At 52.5% G+C, this 17,941-nt stretch overlaps 1 protein-coding gene across 4 annotated transcripts; it reads right to left on the bottom strand.

Annotated features, from left to right (window-relative positions):
* Window positions 1-781: 781 nt before the first annotated feature.
* On the bottom strand, window positions 782-13,896 carry ABCG4 (ATP binding cassette subfamily G member 4). Of its 4 annotated transcripts, none has more exons than XM_032472443.1 (15): window positions 13,263-13,896; window positions 12,286-12,535; window positions 8,355-8,472; window positions 8,107-8,239; window positions 7,926-7,976; window positions 7,571-7,716; window positions 6,319-6,442; window positions 6,071-6,185; window positions 5,734-5,876; window positions 4,799-4,897; window positions 4,410-4,578; window positions 4,215-4,315; window positions 2,963-3,121; window positions 2,675-2,793; window positions 782-2,523 (listed from the first exon to the last, which is right to left on the bottom strand). In XM_032472443.1, the coding sequence occupies exons 2-15, from the start codon at window positions 12,521-12,523 to the stop codon at window positions 2,298-2,300; spliced, it is 1,941 nt and encodes a 646-aa protein (XP_032328334.1). In that variant the 5' UTR covers window positions 12,524-12,535; window positions 13,263-13,896; the 3' UTR covers window positions 782-2,297. The 4 variants fall into 4 exon arrangements, with proteins under 4 accessions (XP_032328334.1, XP_032328335.1, XP_014406614.1 ...); XM_032472444.1 differs by lacking the exon at window positions 13,263-13,896 and adding an exon at window positions 13,180-13,261; XM_014551128.2 differs by lacking the exon at window positions 13,263-13,896 and having other exon boundaries at window positions 7,941-7,976; window positions 12,286-13,127.
* Window positions 13,897-17,941: the final 4,045 nt, after the last annotated feature.

Consider the following 17,941-nt stretch of genomic DNA (forward strand, 5'->3'; position numbering starts at 1 on the left):
TGCTGCTTCTTGGGTCATCCTGCCACCAGCCTTCAAGGCCTCCTGGAGAACTGCCTACTCCAAATCCCAGGCCCCTAGACCCATTTCCACTCCTGGTGGCTGATGGCTTGGCCCTGGAAGTATGGCTTGGTGGGAAAAAAAGAAGAAAAGGGGAAAGCTGTGCTGAGCTCAGTGGGGTCACTGCCACTCTCATCCTAGGGCTTAGTCTCCTGGATATTTCCTGTTTCTCACTGTCTTTGTGGCCCCTAACCTCCTTATCCCCCCATAGGCACAACCAGGGCTCAGTGAGTTCTGAAAAGAGAGTCACATCTCACTTGGGCAAGAATACACCCATGCAACTGACACAGGGTACCTGCACACAGCTTGCAGACCCACCGTGAACAGGCATCATTGGTCAATGCCAAGAATGAGGAGTCTGGTGGCAGAAGACCTGGTTGCTAGGGCTGGTTCCACCTCTATTAGCTAAGGGTCCTTGGTCAAGTTACTCAACCTAGGCCTCAGTTCTCTTGTCTGCAAAATGGGTTGTCATGAGGGATAATGCAGGGTTGGCCTAAGACTCCCTTGAAATAGTGAACATAAGCATTTGTAAGATGTGAAGCACGATATAGGTATTTCATAACAGACACAGTCACTGACTTGACGTATACCTAGGACTTTCCATCCCCTGCCACAGACTTCCTAAAGCTTACAGGTCTCTCACAAAGTGCTCTGAAGACCCCCTCACAGCCTGTGGTACCAGGTGCCAGATCCACACACATGTACACACTGCATACTGTATAAATATAGGTTTTATTAATAATGGGTGAAATCCCACACATACAACTGGCATCTTTGTGTGATGGGGAGAATCCGTGGCAGGGTGGGGAAGGTATGTGTACAGGAATAAGGAGGGAAAAGAGCCCTGGGGGAAGGGGAAATCAGAAGAAGAATGAGCCTGGACCATCCCAGGAAAGCTAGACATGTTCTAAGTGTGTCTCTCTCCCTCGTGCCCAGGGCATGCTGCTCTGATGCCCAGGGACCACCTTGGCTGAAAGGAAGCAGATGGAGAGACAAGGACAAGAGTTTGAATGAGCAGCGAGTGGCCGTGGAAGGGGTGGGAGAGTGAGAATGCCAGCTTGACGCACAAAAGAAGAGCCATAGGGTGGCAGTGGCCAAGTCCAACTAATGCTCATGCTTGTGCTTGTGTTGGGTCCTGAACTCCAGGGAGCTGGTGCCCCGTGCCACCCTGAGCTTGGGAGGGAGGGAAGACTGGGGGATAGACACCTGCAGATCCTAGAGATGCCCCAGGCAGCACCAGCCTCATCCTTAGAGTCAAAGCAGGATCCCCAGGAGGGGGCTGGCCCTGCCCTCCCGCAGCACCCACCACCACACACCACCATCACTCTTCCTCTGAGCCACAGGGGGACAGCGAGTGTGTGTAGGGCCAAGATTGCCTGTTCGCATGTATATGCCTGGAACTCTGGAGAGGGGACGGAGCATTGCAGGACTGGTGAGCAGCGAGAAAGGAGGCTCGGGTCTTCTCCTACTCACCCCCCAGGATAAAGTGCGATCTCCAGTTTCAGAGGCAGGTGAGAGAGACACACAGACATTATTGCAGAGATGCCACAGGCCCGGCCCCCACCAGAGGTGACAGGGAGGTGACAGGGACAGCCCATGGCGCCAGGCCTCTCCAATCCCCAGGATTGGGAGGGATGACCCAGACAGAAAACCCAGCTTCTGTCCCAACAGATTGTCCAAATCAGCCCAGGTCTGGGGGCAGGGAGAGGTGAGGAGGAATAAACTTCCAGAGCCCTTCCCTGCTCTGTTCCAATGTCCAAATGGGACATCCAGGGGACCCTGCCAGGGCCCAGCCCTGGAACCTCAACCTTATAACAGCCCAGTTTACAAATACTTGTGTGGTGGGGACCCCCAGAGGGGACCACTTTGGTCAGTTGTAAGAGGGGGCCTAGAGAGCCTGGGGCTCCCAGGCAGACAACAGAGGAGGGTGCCGAGGGCAGGAAGGATGGTGGCGGCCTCCTAGTGGTCTCCGCATGCAGACATTGGAGAGAGTAGGGAGGAAGCTACAAACCGCATCAACTTGAGAAAACTCCAGGGCATGGAAGGGAGGCCCTGGCGCCCCCACCCCCAGGGCCAAGGCTTGGGGCGCAGTCTGACAGCCAGCCTGTGGAGGATCTGAGAGAAGGGAGGGCGGCTGCACCAGCAACCAGTGCCCAAGTCTACAAGGTTAAAACAGTCCCAGAGGCCTGGGGCTGGGGGCTTCCTGCTGCGGGGGCTGGGGCGCAGGCCAGGGCAAAGCTCTATCTCTCTGACTTGACCCGGTAACGGAGCACAAGGTAGGCCAGCAGCCGTAGGGCCAGGAAGAAGATGCCCAAGACCAGGAAGTCCACGTACAGCTTGGAGTCCTCCACATCCAGTGCTCGGAGGATGCTCTGTGGCTCCCGGAAAGGGCAGCGTTCCTCCAAGCAGGTCAGGTCTCCTCGCTCCATGCCATAGATGGTCAGAATCACACCCTCAAAGCCGTACCTAGGCAAGCAGGGGCATGAGAGCAGGACACAGAGCATAAGGTCCCTGCTCCCTGGGCAAACCACCAAAGTCCAGGTGCAATCTCTCACCCTTGGGGCGTGAACTCCTGCAGGGAGGAGCAGGGGCACATGGTGAGGGGAGGGGCACTGACCTGACATAAGAGAGGTACGAGCTCCATTGCAGGTAAGTGGGGATGGTCTTGAAGCTGACAAAGAAACCGGAGAACAAGAGGACAGGGATGGCAGTAACTGGGCCCACAAAAGTGGCCACCTGGAGGGGAGGGAAGGTGACCGGGCTGTCACAGGGGTGACCAGGACAGACCCAGATCTGGGGTGGCTCCTGGGTTTCCCATAAATTCATCCCACTCCTTGGGCCAACCCCTGCTCCCTCCCACCAGACCCCGTCCCCTCTCAGGGGTCCCCACCTGCCAGCCCCCCACCTGTAGGGAGTTGGAGGCGGCTCCAATCAACAGCCCCAAAGACTGGGCCACCAAGGCCGTGGCAGTGGCCAGGGCCGAGAAGAGCAGGAAGCGGCTGGTCTCAGCTGGCTGGCCTGTCATCCAGTACACGATGCTGCAGTACACCACGGGGCACACCACCTGGACAGTGGGCACAGGGCTGGGCAGTGGCCAAGACCATCTGCTCCACCCAGGCAGAAGCCCCTAGAACAGCTGTTCCTAGAGTGTCCAGGCCAAGTCCTGCCTCCACACCCCTGTTCGTGCTGTCCCCCCAGCTTGACCCATGTCCACGTCCTCCCTGGCTGGAGGAACCTCATTCATCTTCCAGTCCCACCTCTTCCATCTTCCATTAGGCCCATTTTGACCAGTGCAGGCATGGTGACTTCTCCATCCTCTGAGCTCCTCAGGTCCCTCCCATCCAGACCAGCATATTCCTTATATTGTTAATTAATTAACTCTGTATATGAGAGCATTTTGTCCCCCTAGACACCGTCAACTCCTGGAGGACAGGGACCAAGCCTACCATGTACAGTAGAACAGTTTGTTCCCTGCACAAGGGCGCCCAGCCAAGAGGCAACCAGGGCCAAGACCTAGCCATGCTCTTCTCACCCTGATACAGTGCAGCCCCCACCCTGATGAGGGAGCACCTTTTCTAATTTGCTCAAAGGTGTCCTATGGATTTTTGGTGGCCCGTACTTGGAACTGGGTGATGGTGGCAGTCACCACAACCACAACCACAATCAGCTACCATTATTGGGCACTTTAGTATGTGCCAAGCACTATCCTAAAGTATTTTACATGTAAACGCATTTAATTCTCACAAACAGTCCCAAGGGAGATACTGCCATCATCCCATTTAATAGATGGGGACACTGAAGCAAAGAGAGATCAGGTGACTTGCACAATGTCTCACAGCGAACAAGTAGCAGTGAGGCTCCAGAGCCTTCTCGAGTCTCTACTGAGTCACTTGTAGGGCTAGTATTTTCATCATCTCCCGTTTGTCCTGGTGTTCCCACTAGAACGTAAGTTCCACAAGGTCAAGGCTGTTTCTGTTGTGTTCGTTGCTAAAGCCCTAGTGCCTGGTGTGAAGCCTGGTGTGTGGTACGTACTCACCGCCTGCTGCTAAGTGAGTAGAAGTAAAGGGAAGGATGGCAGATGACAAGGCTCAGGGAGGCAAGGATGGAAGGAGGAAGACAGGAGGGCGGCAGTGGGCAGGTGGGAGGAAGAGGCTTACCTGAAAGGGCACGTCGGCCATGGTCTTGGCCAGGTAATACGCTTTGAGGCTGTACCAGTAGTTGAGATGCTCCCTCATGAAGACCGCCATCTCTAAAGGGACTGAGGACACAGGCCGTTTAGGCATAGCTGTCTGGAACCCTGGTCCTACCCCATCCCCCCACCCCCACCACATGCCCAGGGCAGCTCCACTCACAGGTAAGCACAGTTGGCATCAGGGCAGCAAACATGAGGAACAGCATAGAGAAGAAGAGGCAGCCAGTGTTGTTGAAGACCTTGCTGGCATCGTCCCCGATGTGCAGGTAGAGGAGACCAATGAGCACACCGATCGCCACGTGGGACATGAACCGCAGGTGGGTCAGGACCTGAATGAGGGGTGGTCATGAAGAAAGAGGATGGATCACAGGCTAGGAATGGGCAGGCCACACATGGGTAGGCACTCAAGTGTGCCCTCACAGGTATGCAGACCCACAGGTGCATGGAGCGGGTGGCTGGGGGAGGGGCCCCATCACCATCCCAGCTGCTGGGATCCTATGCCCCCAAGGGCCAGGCCAATGCTGCCCCTCCTCCCACTTGATGTCTCACCGTGTCCCTGAGGATGGACAAGAAGGTCCTCTTGAAGAGGATGCAAAACTGTGTGAGGGTGCTGGTGGCAAAGGTGTGGCTTTCAATGGGATCCACTTCCTGGGGAGAGGAAACTGGATCAGGTGAACCTACCCCACCCACCCACTGTGCACCCAGCTCAGTGAGTGGGAAAACCCCTGAGCCCATCCCCAGGGCAAGGGGCCTCCAGAATTCTCCACCATTGAGTTGGGGACCTAGAAGCTGGCTTTAGGGGCATGAATCAGAACGAGATTCAGAGAAAGAGACATGAAGGGAGATAAAAACTTAGAAGAAAAGGAGTCAAGGACACCCATAAGGGCTACTAATAGATCAGCTTCTCTTTAATCCATTGAAAAACATTTACCCTAAGGGTATAATACCTTTATGCTACCAGTTTCACAATAATATTATTAAGAATGATAATAAGGATGACAACAGTGACAATAACCCTTGTTGTTTACCAGGGTTATAGTGTTTCATTTAAGGAAGAGAGCTGGCACGGAACAAACACCGACTGTACCAGTTATAGTGTGAAGGGTTTTCCGTGATGATCTAATTAGTCCTCCCAATAACACCATGAAATAAGTATCATCACCTCCAAGTTAGAGATGCCAGTAAGCCACACTGGCCGTAAGGTCAGGAACAGCTTCAGTCCTGCCTACCAGGTGGCACTGAGGACAACATGCTACAGATACTCAGTGAGAGTTTGCTGAATGAAAAAAATGGAGAAAGCCGAAGCTTATAGAGGTTAAGTAACGTGCCCAAGGTCACACAGCTGATAGATCTATTTCAAGTCAGGGTTCTTCCTAGTATCCGGTGGTTGTGAAGCCTCTGGGGCACAGCCTCTTTGGCATTGTCCCTGGTCCCATCTCCCCCCCCCCCCGATTCTGCACTCTGTCATCTCCACCCCTACTCACCGGAGGGCAAGGGGGACAGGGGGCGGGGATCTCATTCTTCTCGGGGCTGCTCTTCTTCTCTGCCATGGCACAGAGCCCATTCTGCACAGCCCGGAACAGCATGGGGTTCAGGTCTCCATACTCACCAGAGGCCACCTCGATGACTGGGGGACACAGAGAGGTGCACTCAGCTAAGATCTAGCCTTGCTTCCCAAGGGCAAGCCAGCCCCTCCTTGGGTGTGTGGGGAAGGCAGGTAACAGTGAGATCTCTGCCACCTCAGGAGGCCCAAGTGCATGATCTGAACCCCCAGGTTTGGCCCCCACCATATCCCAGCCCTATCAATAGGCCCCCACTCACTAAAGTCAGCTGGGTTGTGGTAGGTGGGGCAGTGCAAGCCGAGCCCCTTCAGATAGGGGATCAGGTTGGTGACCACGCCCTTGAAGATGCACTGACCCTGGCTCAGGATGTAGAGCTGAGGCAGAAAGAGTAGGGTGAGGAACATACAGCAAGCAGATCAGGCAGGTCCCACGGCACCACACACCTTGACTGACCCCCTCCCCTCTCCCCATCACAGGCCAGTCACCGTGAGACCCAGAGATACTCACTTTGTCAAACATCTCAAAGAGCTTGGCACTGGGCTGGTGGATGGTGCAGATGATGGTACGGCCCCCCTGGGCCAGGGACTTCATGAGGGACACCACTTGGAAACAGGAGGCACTGTCCAGACCACTGTCCAGAGAGAGGCCACCAGGGGGCGAAGTGAGGTGGGCAGAGGTGAGAGAAGAGAGTGTGTGGGTGGGGCAGCTGCTATGGGGGGAGGGAGGGGACAGGAAGGGGGTCACTCTGGCCACCTGTATATCGCATCCACACTGTATGATTCAGGCATTTGGAGGTACCAAGGAACCCAAAGTCCTGTTAGGTGTAACAAGCATATATCAAGCACCTGCTGAATGCCAGTCACTGGGATTACAGTGATGAATAAATAAGACATAGACTCTGGTCCAGAGGGAGAGACAGAAGTGAACAGATCATTTAAGGTGGGACATGCTGCAGAAACATGGGATGAAAAGAGCTCTGCTGTACAAAGGTGTTGGCAGGTAGTCAGAAAAGTTTCCTGAGTGAGTCTGGAAGAAAGAGCTCAGCCAGGTGAGGGAGGAAGGGCAGGTGTGGAGGCGAAGGGCATTCCAGACAGAAGACACAGCATGTGCAAAGCTCAGAGGCATGAAACACATGGCTTGACTGAGAGAGTTTTAAGCAATTCAATGTTATTAGAGCATAAAATACAAGACAGCATGAAGCAAGATGTGAAGCCGGAGAAGTAGGTTCAGACCAGGACCTTGTAAGTCCTCTGACTTTATTCTGAGGGCAGATGGGAATCATTGCATGTTTTTAAGCAGGGGAGTGAGTATTGCCAGGCATGTTTTTTATAGAGTTCACTCTGGTTGCAGTTTGGAGGAAGGATTGGCTGGGAGAAACTGGAGACAAGGAGATAGGAGTCTGTGGCAGAAATGCAGGCAAGAGTTGTTGATGTCCTGAATTTAAGCACAGGCACTAAGGAAGGGGGTGGGTGAATCTGAGAGATGAGAAAAGAAGGTAGAATCAGCAGGACTTGGTGATTGATTGGCTGTGGGGAGAGAAGGAGCAGGAGGCATCCATCAAGGAGGAGATGGGGATTTCTGCTAGGGTGAAGGATGGAGCTGCTGTGGCAACAGAACTGGCAGGGATGGAGCCCTGATCTGGCCCCAGGAGGCTGCAAACACATGCTCTGGTCTCCAGTAGTGGGGCAGATGCAGCCTCCAGCCCTGGCTCTGGGCTCAGGGGAAGGGGCATCCTGGTGGGAGAGGAAGGGAGAACTACCTGGTTGGCTCGTCAAAGAACATGACAGGTGGGTTGTTGACCAGCTCCAGAGCGATGGCCAGGCGCTTCCTCTGCCCGCCGGAGAGCAGGGCTGTCCTCGTGTGGGAGCAGGACATCAGGCCCAGTGCTGTCAGGATCTCCGTCACCTGGCCCGGCCCCCCCCCCGACCCCCATTCCAGGTCAGCTTCGGAGTCTCTACTTCTCCTAATACCACCCCAATTCAAATAAGCAACTCCCTTAAGCCCAATGTCCCAGACTTGGCCACCCCGCTCCCATTACCCAACTCAGAAGCCCCAGAACTTAGTAGTACCAAAAAGCACGGCTGTCCTCTTCCCCCCTCCCCTCCCCCTCTCACCAGCTCCTTCTTCACCTCCTGCTTCTCACTCAGCTTCAGGTTAGCAGAGACCTGGGGCCCAGAGAGGAGGCAGGTCAGATAGGTGCGGGAGGGGGCAATGCCTTGTCCCCTCAGCCAATGGAAAAGATGGGGACAGCAGACAGAAGGGGGACCCGGGAGGAGGAGGCCATCCAGCCCTCACCATCATGGCTTCCAGCACCGTGAGGTGTGGCAGCAGCATGTCGTCCTGCATGATGTAACAGGACATCTTGCGGAAGGTCCTCAGTTCCCGTGGCCTCCCGTTGACCAGGATCTGCCCCTTCATTCCAGATTCCCTGTAGGAACATTGGTTGGAGATGGGGGGGACAAGGTCACTTAAGAACACCTTTTGTGCTCCCCAGGAGACCCCTCTTCCTGCCTGCCCCCATTCAGCTCCAGCCTCGTCCTCACCTGTATCCTGCCAAGATGTTCATGAATGTGGACTTGCCAGCCCCTGAGGGGCCCATGATGCCAATCAGCTCCCGGCGGCAGAATTTACCTGATAGGCACTTAAGGAGGGTCTTATAACCTGTAGTGAGGGAGGGAGGAACTTTTGATCAGGGCTACAGTGACCACAGGTACCCCAAAGTTGTAGGTGCAGCCATAACTTTCAGGAAATAGGCAGTCCCTACTTGGTGTGAATTGGTTAGGATGGAGGATTGACCATCATAGCCCCACCAATAACCTAGACCCTCTCACCCTGTCCCCCTGGAAATGACCACCACTAATGTCAAAATACCTGAGGTGACAGTGTTCTTCTGAATGGTGTGGAGAGGGGAGCAAAGTTATAGAAGATCCTGTTCCTCTTCTACAAACACAGCGGTCACTCTCTCACCTCCTCCAGGAAGACTTTCCCAGTGGTCCATCCTGAGCTGGCTGACTGTCCTTTATGTTCCCATGGCACTTCTCACATGCCAGCATGTTTGTTACTCAATGTCCCTGCCCTTTATCCCCTTCCCCAGCCTCTCAGTCAGTGAGCTTCTCCAGGGCAGGGTCTGTGTCTTACTAATCTTTGTAACCTTAGCAGACTGGCTGGCAGGTACCAGAGGCTCAATATGTGTTTGTTCTGTGAATGTGTGTTGTCAGAGCCTTGGCCTCATTCTGAAAAAGCCTTCTTCTGTGTGCTCTCTCTGCCCATCAGGCTCATCTCTGCAGCCCCTCACATGGCCCAGTAAAAATCTCACCTTTCATTCACTCACTGGGAGGCAGCATATGCATAAAGAGTACCAGTTTGGAGCCAGGTGGATCTATGTTCAAATTCTGGCTCCACTTACCAGCTGTGTGACTTTGGACAAGTTGCTTAACCTCTCTGAGCTCCAGATCCCTCATCTCAGGCACCTATCTCATAGGGTTGTTATAAAGATTTAATGAGATAATATATGTAAAGTATATGACACAGTGCTTGGCACATAGAGTACATTAAAAACATTAAAGTGACATTTTATCATTAATTCCATCTGACAAATGCTTATTGATATATACTACATTCCAAGCTCTGTACCAGACACTGAACCAAAAAAAATGAGGAAGACATAGTTTCAGCACTCAGGAAGGTGATAGTCTAGGTGAAAAAGATAGACCAAAAAACCCAAAAAACTATGGACCTAAAGAAAGATAAAATAAGGGATATAACAGAAATATAAATCATCTGCAATAAGAATGCAGAAAATGGAATTGATGAGAGAAGCAATGGGGAAAGTCAGGAATGGCTTCATGGAAGAGGTGGCATTTGAGCTAAATCTTGAAGGGTGAGTAACATTTCAAAATGGAAAGGGAAGGCAGAGGCTCTCCAGGCTTTGGGAGGAAGAGCTCTGCATATATATAATACTATCCAGGAAGCAGAAGGCAGAGACTCCATGGAGTCAACTGGTGAGACAAGGTGGTGGGGAGGGAAGATGGAGCCAACAAGGCTGGCCTTGCCTGCTGTGCTTAGAGACCTGTCTGAGTGAGGCCCAGACACCAATCCCCTACCAGGTACTTTGCTCACTATCACCCTCCTCCAACACCCACAGAGCCCAATTCCCTCTCCATTCTACTTCCTTAGCAGAGGCAGTGAAGGGATGTGATCTGTCACCCTCCTTCACAGCCCTAGCTGTCCCTCTGGATACATCCGGTAGGATAAGGGATCAGCTGCTGCGCACTGTGGGCCCCTGATCATACCAACTGCCTGGATGGTGCTTTCCAGTTTATGAAGCTCATTGCCTCAGTTGCTGCTATAGCAACACGGATGAGGCAACTGGGGCCCAGAGACATCCAGTGAATCATGCAAGGTCACACAGCGAGATCTTTACTGGGAGAGAGGAAGTCATGAATTCCAACCCTCTGCCTCAGTCATCATCTCCATCAATCAGAAAGACGTGTGGTATGTTCTCCAGCACATGACTCTCAGAGCCACTCACAGGAAGTGCTTTCTTCTGCTGGGGAAGAAACTGGCAGTGATGAACCTTCCCTTCATTTAATCACAGCCAAGTGCTAGATTGAGCACTGATGCCGAATTCAAATATCACGTTATGCTTGTCTTTCATAAAGCATTTTCACAGATAACGTCTCAGCTGAGCTTCACAACAAGCCTGTGTGGTGGGTATTATTATCATCCCTGTTGACAGATGAGGAAAGTGAGGCCAAGAGAGGGTAAGCAGCCTGCCCAAGGTCACACAGCTTACAAGCGGCTAGGAACCCATGTCTGTGGACTCCTGCTAGACCATGACTGCTCAGCATGGAAGGGGCCTGCGGGACTTCAGGATGGCAACCCACCAGAGTTCTAGTCCTGCCTCAGTCAGTAACTCTCTCTGCAATTTTATGAAGTCACTTAATCTTTCAGGGTCTCCATTTCCTCATCTATAAAATAAGGATAGTAGTATCTCCTCCCAAGGACATAATAGGGTTATTGTGAATAATAAGTGAGGTCATTAATAATAACGAATAGAAAAGTGTTTCAAATATCAAGAAATGTCATGCATAATTAGGAGAGACTGCTGACAAAGCCTAGGAAAGGCAGAATCTCCCTCTCTCCACACTCCTCGCTCTTTTTCCTCTAATTGCTTTCGGTCCTCCAGAGAAGGGGGAGGGGTTCAAGTGAACAGAGAAGTCGGAGAGAGGAGGACAGAGGGCAGAGGAAGCAGCAGAGGATGGAAGAGAGGGCAAAATGGACAGCAGAGCAGAATGGGGCTGGCAAGGGCAAACAGAGGAGGACTGGTCAGGGGTGCCCATTTGCGGCTGGTGGGTAGAAGCAACCAGAGAGCTAATGTGCCCATCAAGACACATTTCTTTTTTATTTTCATTTCTCCTTAAAATTGGGAGGAAATGAGGGGTTAAGGAAATAACTCACTCCTCATTTTGCCCAGAACTGGTTTCAGGGCCAAGAGGCTGCTGAGGGATGGGGCACTGAGCAGGGAGCCCAGATGCCTCAGTTTCCATTGACTCAGTCTCTGTAACCACTTGGTCCCTCGTGGCAGTGAGGGTAGGGAGTACAGAGACAGCTCAGGCTCAGCCCTGCTCTGAAGCATCTCAAACATTTCCTAAACCTCAGAGAACAATGTCCCAGCTCCACCTCTGACCAACACCCAGGCTCTGGAAAAACACCCAGTTTCTCTATTCCCAGCTCAACCTGCCCAGGGCAGGGGATGTGGGTGGGAACAAAGGATGAAAGGGGTTCAGCAGACGGTTGCCCTTTAAAGGAACTCAGAGCCCCAGGCATACTTTACCCACCTGTTGGGATAGGGGAAAAGAGGAGGACCTGGGAGTGGCATACCAGGGAAGTAAGAGGGAGAAGAGGACAATGCAAGGAGAGCTGGAAAACCTGGCTTCTGGTCCCAGCGCTACCAATTACTAGCTGTGTGACATTGGTCATGTTACTCAACTTCTCCAGACCTCAGTTTCCTTATTAGTAACATAAGGATGTCATCTATCCTGCCAAACCTTTACCCTCCCTATCTTGGAGGACTTCAGCAAGAATGAAGTAAGAAGACAGGAATGAGAGCATCTTTTAAAATGAGCAGTGCTCTTTCGGTACAAGGATTTTGCAAACTGCTGAGGAGAACCCCCTCAACACAGCTTCCACTTTCTCACACCAGCCCTCAAAGGCAGGAGCTCTACCTGAAATAAAGAAGGAAAACTCCTCAAGGACCACTCAAGGACCAGAGGGGCTTAGTGTTAACTTATAATAGGAAAGCTTCAATAACCAACTGAACACTGTGTCCCACAGTGATCACAGGCATGGGGGGACGCACAGCCCCTGGCACTTCAGCTGTGCACAGAGTGAGTGAAGGGCTAAGATTTTAGTGGGCCCACTTCTGCAGGATTTGCAGAACAGGGGACACTCGGCCTCATGCTGCTCCCTTACCCCGTTTGCGCCAGCAGGGCCCCTCCCTCACGGAATAGGACAGCTCCACGAACTCGATGTCCACGGCTGAGCGCTTGGGTAGGTGGGAGAAGCGCTGGGCTTCGGTGATGTGGTTCTCCACCTTCTTCAGGTGCGTGGTCAGCATAGGGGGCTCCGCCCCGTCCTCCAGGGCCACGGCCATGGCCACAGCCCCAGGTCCTAGTCCACAGCCCACGGCCTCCAGCGCCTTCTCCGCCATCACGCCGCCGGCCTGCAAGGAGAGGGCCTGTTCAGTGTGGGGCAGACCTCCAATCCCCGACTCGGAACTCCCTTGCTTTCTAATGCTGCCCTTGCCTTCAATCCCCGCTTCCTTCTCGGGGTAGATAGGGTACTGGGAGCACTTCACATCCCACTGCGAGAGCATCTATCTTCCCCCAACCCTCACTCCCGGCGCAACAACCCGACCTCTCCTCCGTCCCGGGCAGCCTCAGCCTCAGCCTGGCCCCAGCTCGGCCCCTCGAAGCCCTTACCCGCTCCCTCCTCCCTACGGTGGCTCTAATCTCCTTACCCCGCAGGCCAGCAGCCCCTGGGAACTGGTTGGGGGGCGGGGGAGGGGGAGGCGGGGAGGACGATAGGGGCCACTGGCGGAGGCTGCCCGCTGAGGTCAGGATAGCTGGACGAGCGCAGGGTGGACCTGGGGAAGGCGGAGGCAGAGGAGGCTCTGGGCCTCGCGCTGCGTCCCCCTCCCCATCCCTGGGCACAACGCCCTTCTCGGCCCCTCCCGCCGGCGCCCCTGGGCCCGCGCTCCCCGGACTCTCCACAAAGACAGGCTCACCGCTGGGACTCAGAGCCCCCACCACCAACTGAGACCCCCTGGCGGGCTCAACTCCTCCCATCTCCTGCTTGCCTAGTCACCTTGACGCGCCCCCGGGCGGTTGCGGAGCCGAGATGCTTAGCGCTGCCACGGGCCCGGGATGGAGATTCCAGGTCCTCCTTACCTGCCTTCGGCTGCGGCACCGGCGTCCCGGCTCCCGGTCCCGGCGGCTGGGCCGGGGCGGGGCCGGGGTGGGGCGGGAGACAGGGGAGGGCCCGGGCCTCAGGTCAGAATAGAGATGACAAGATTGGGGAGGGGCGATTGGGGCTCGCGCGGACTCAACTTGACCCCGCACATTCGGTTCCCTGAGCCCGGTCCTCGGCGCTGTGTTCTTCGGAACCCTCTGGGCGGCTGTGCTCTTCTCCAGGCTGCTGCTCGCCGGTCCCGCTATTCTTAAAGGGCCCGCACCACCCCGCAGCTCGCGGTGGGCGAGGATGGCAAGAGAGCCGCGCCTGCGAGGCGGCGGCCAGAGCGGGTGCAGTTGTGGACCTAGGACTGGAGATTGGTAGCGAACGGCCGACTTGGAGCCGTTCCAAGGAAACGAGAGGAGAGGAGAACTGAAGTCACTCAGCGGAGATGGGTCCCTGGATTAGAGACTAGACAAAGGTGGTGGGGGAGGGGGATTGGGGTGCAGAATTTTATCACTCTAGAAGGATTGTGGAGCTGTCAGCCTGTCTGCACTTCTCCCTCCAGCAATTTCCCTCAGTTCTGGCCCTTGACTTCAGGTTTCCCCTGGAGCATCCCCAAAATACATAAAAAGACTCTGAAAGCAAGAGTCTTGAGACATCCTCCTCCCTCTCCACACCCCCACCCCATGTCTCCCCTTTCCCTCTCTAAGGGTAAGGAGACTAGTTAAAAAGGGAGGCAGCTTTGGGAGAGCTTGCAGGCAGCTCCAAAGTTAAACTGGTACCCAGAGCTCAACCTGCTCCAACTGTAGAAATATTTTCTCGGGTAAATTCGGCCCTTTAAGACAAGCAATGCCTGATGCTGGAGGCACATGTGTGCCAGGGCATGTGCGGGGCTCCCAGGTACTGACTTTGGTATCTTTTCACACATGTGTGCATTCTCTCCCTCACCCCACAAGCCTTCAAACGTAGGTCCCCAGAGCACTCTTGGGGCTTTCCCCTGCTCTGCTCCTTTTTCAGGCAATTCCTCTTGGCCCCTGCCTGCCCCGGCCCCAGTCTTCAAGAGGTAAGTAGGTTAACCAGCTGAGACACGTGACCTGAACTTTTAAGTTCCCACCTGTCACACAGCAGTGACGGAGGGGAGGGGAGGCTGCTGGCGCTGCTGCCACGGCTGAGGCTTCTCCTTACTGCAGCACTTGAGAGGTTACTAGCAGTCAAACCTCTCCTCCGCTGGTCCCCCCACCTCCGCCCGTGTCTCTGTAGCCTGGAGGCTGGCGGCCCCTGCAGGGTATCTCCAGGCCCCACGCTGTGACTTTTACAGATTTTGGATCCAGCCCTCTCTGCCTTTCCCCTACCCCATGCCCCACATCAGCAGTCACCACCGTTCCTCAGAACCTTCCATTCTCCAACTTAACCCCCAGTGCTCCTACCTACAGACTCCCCATCCTCAACAGTTGTATTATCTCATTTAATTCTGACAATATCCCTATGAGGCAGGTATTACAACCTCCCGTTAGAGATGAAAAAACTGAGGCATAGGGAGGCTGAGCAATGTGCCCAAGAGGACACATCTGGTTGGTAGCCGAATAGGACTTGACCCCTAAAGTCCTTGCTTTTACCTCCTCTGCTCTGAGGCCTCATGGAACCCTATTCCCAAATGGACTGTCTCCCTCTAGTCAGGCTCCTAGACAGGCTCTTCATTCTCTCAAGATAACTTCCTTGGATAGCATAATGACACTCTCCTCCATTCCCTGGCATACAACTTTGCAATTCTCGGGAAAATTTCCTTCCCTTCCTTAGGAACACCCTGTCCCCATTCCTCAAGGACAGCCTTCCCCAACTTCAGAGACCAACATTTCAAATCTTCTATCAGTTTCCCACTGTGGGATTCACACTCCATGCCCCAGAGCAGTAGTCCTCAGCCTTGGCTGAGAGTCAGCATCACTTGGGGACTTTCAAAAGTTGTTTAGATGACATTCCAAACCAGTTCATTCTGATCTCTAAGGCATTAGTATTTTTTAAATCTCCCCAACTGATCCACTGAGTAGGTAAAGTTGAGAGCCACTGCCCTAGATGAACTCTCCATTAGAATGTCTGGGTTAGAATGCCCACCATGTACTCACTAAAGGCCTCTCTCTTCCCTGCAACAGGCCTCCCGACTCTCTGGGACACAGGACACCCTATCCCCATTTTGTGAACAAATCTCCCATGTCCTGAATTTGGAGTGGGAAGATTTGCATTCTAACCTTGATGCTCTTCCTAGTTCTGTACAAATTTCTCCACCTCTCCAAGCCTCATCCATGTAATGGGGATGAAAAAACCCCACATATCTGTCTCAAAAGGTTCTTATGAGTCAAGTGTCCAAGTGCTTAGCAATAGATAATTTTTTTCTCAGGAGCAGACCAGATCAGGGGAAAGGGGATGGGAAGGAATAAATTTGGGAGTTTGAGATTTGCAAATGTTAGCCACTGTATATAAAAATAGATTAAAAAAACAAATTTCTTCTGTATAGCACAGGGAACTATATTCACTATCTTGTAATAACCTTTAATGAAAAAGAATATGAAACTGAATATATGTATGCATATGCATGACTGGGACATTGTGCTGTATACCAGAAATTGACACATTGTAACTGACTATACTTCAATTAAAAAAAAAAAAAGAACAGATCATACATCCTTACTCTTCAGGTCAAACTTACCTTGGTTTAGGGTCATTTCATTTCCCCCAGAAGAATCTCCGATTTCCTTAGCAAAGTAGGGGCAGTTGCATTTATTGAATGCCTGCTGTATGCTAGGTGCCCAGCACAGAGATAGAGAGTTAGGTCTGTCCCTTTCTCCTCTGAATTTCCAGAACTTGTACACAGAAAAACTCCTCTATAGATATTTGTTGACTAAACAGTCCAACCAGTTCTAACAACAGCTTTATGAGGCCAGTATTATCCTCCCATGTTTCAGATAAGGAAACTGAAGCTCAGAAATGTTAAGTACAAGTATGAGGTCACACAACTCATGTAATGGATCCAGGGATCCAAATCCAAGACTACATGATCCTAAACCATGACTTGATCTACTGTCAAACTTCCTTGATCCCTAATAGTGTCACCATACTATTTTATGAAGCAGATTTGGCTCCAGTCCCCTGAACAGACCTCTTCCCATTCTAAGATATAAAAGCTTTCCAACCTTCTAGAGGTCAACCTAGGACAGACCTTCCCCATTCTTAGAGATACCAACTCCATTCACATATCCCTCCAGACTGATCTTTGGTTCCCCGGAATGCATACCTCTAACTCCTGGAAGAAACCTCGTAACTTGAGAGCGGTGGTTCCCAAGCTTAGCATACATGAGCATACCCTGGAGTTCTTACAACGCAGATCACTGGGCCCAGTCCCAGAGTTTCTGATTCAGTATCTGGGGTGGGGCCATAGAATTTGCATCTCTATTAAGTCCTTAGGTGATGCTGATGCTGCTAGTCTGGGGGCACACTTTGACTTATCCTCAGAACAAATTTTCAGTCTTCTGACATGGACTTTTCCTCAATGCCCAGATGGACACCCACCCCTCCTTTTTCTCATATAGATCTCCATTCCCTGAGATTCTCTCCTATTTCTAGAATTCTCCTCAATTCCCATCCCAGAACCGCCCCTCCTCCCATCACCACCATCTAGGCAGTCTCCATCAGGGGTGGTTCCCTAGACCCACATAGGTGAGGGTTAATGATAATTGGCTTATGAGGAGCAAGGCAGAAGCAAAATTCCTGTCTCAGCTTAGTGCTGGGAGCTAATCTAGCAGACACAGGGTGCTCTGAGCAGGGATTTGTGGGAGAAGCAGGTGGTAAGCTTTATGGACCTGTGGAGAAAGGTGGGTAGCAGGGTCCTATGGGAGCTGGAAGGAATTGGACTGGGGAATTTGTAAGTGACCCACTTCTGCTTCCAACACCTGAGGTTCCTTGTCCACCGTGCCTGCCTTGCCCACATCTCTCACGTCTCATCTTTGGATAGAATGATTTTCAAGTATATTTGTCAATGGAAGGACCCTCTGCTGGCCACGTGGGGGAATGCAGACTGGGCCTGGGAGTGAGTGGTGGATAAAGGCTGATGGAGGTCTTCCTTTCCTGAGTCAGGCAGTAAAGATGGTTGGTTATAGGCACCTGACACCAGGCAGTGGAGGGTGCCCACTAGGCAGAGTCCCTGCTGTTGCAAACAAAAATCTTTATTGTTTAAAAAGAAAAGAATATAACATATATAATAAAATCAAGCACATCAAAGGATATTTTAAAAGAGTAATATTTATTTCTCCATCTCTTTCCTGCTGTGCAGTGCCATTTCCTTCTGATAAAAAGAAAATGAGGGATTCGCCAAAGCTGCAGAATGCCAAGGTACTCTGCCCAAGAGTCACCGTCTCTTTTTCCTTGAGAACCCACACTTCTTACCTCCCAGTCTCAGCTTGCCATCTTCCCTTCCCCTAGAACTCAAAACTCCCACCACACCCCTTGGTACCCTTTACGTGGAAGCAGTCTCAGACCAGGTGTCTGCCCAGTTTTTACTCTGGGACCTGTTCCCCTGCTCCTAACACAGGGCCCACTCCACTGGAGGGTAGGTAGAAAAGTCATTGCTTGTAGGTGTTCAAAACACCTTATTTCCCTGGATCTTTGCTACTCCAATGATCTCAGT

This window comes from Camelus ferus, chromosome 33, assembly GCF_009834535.1.
Source record: "Camelus ferus isolate YT-003-E chromosome 33, BCGSAC_Cfer_1.0, whole genome shotgun sequence".
Lineage (NCBI taxonomy): Eukaryota > Metazoa > Chordata > Mammalia > Artiodactyla > Camelidae > Camelus > Camelus ferus.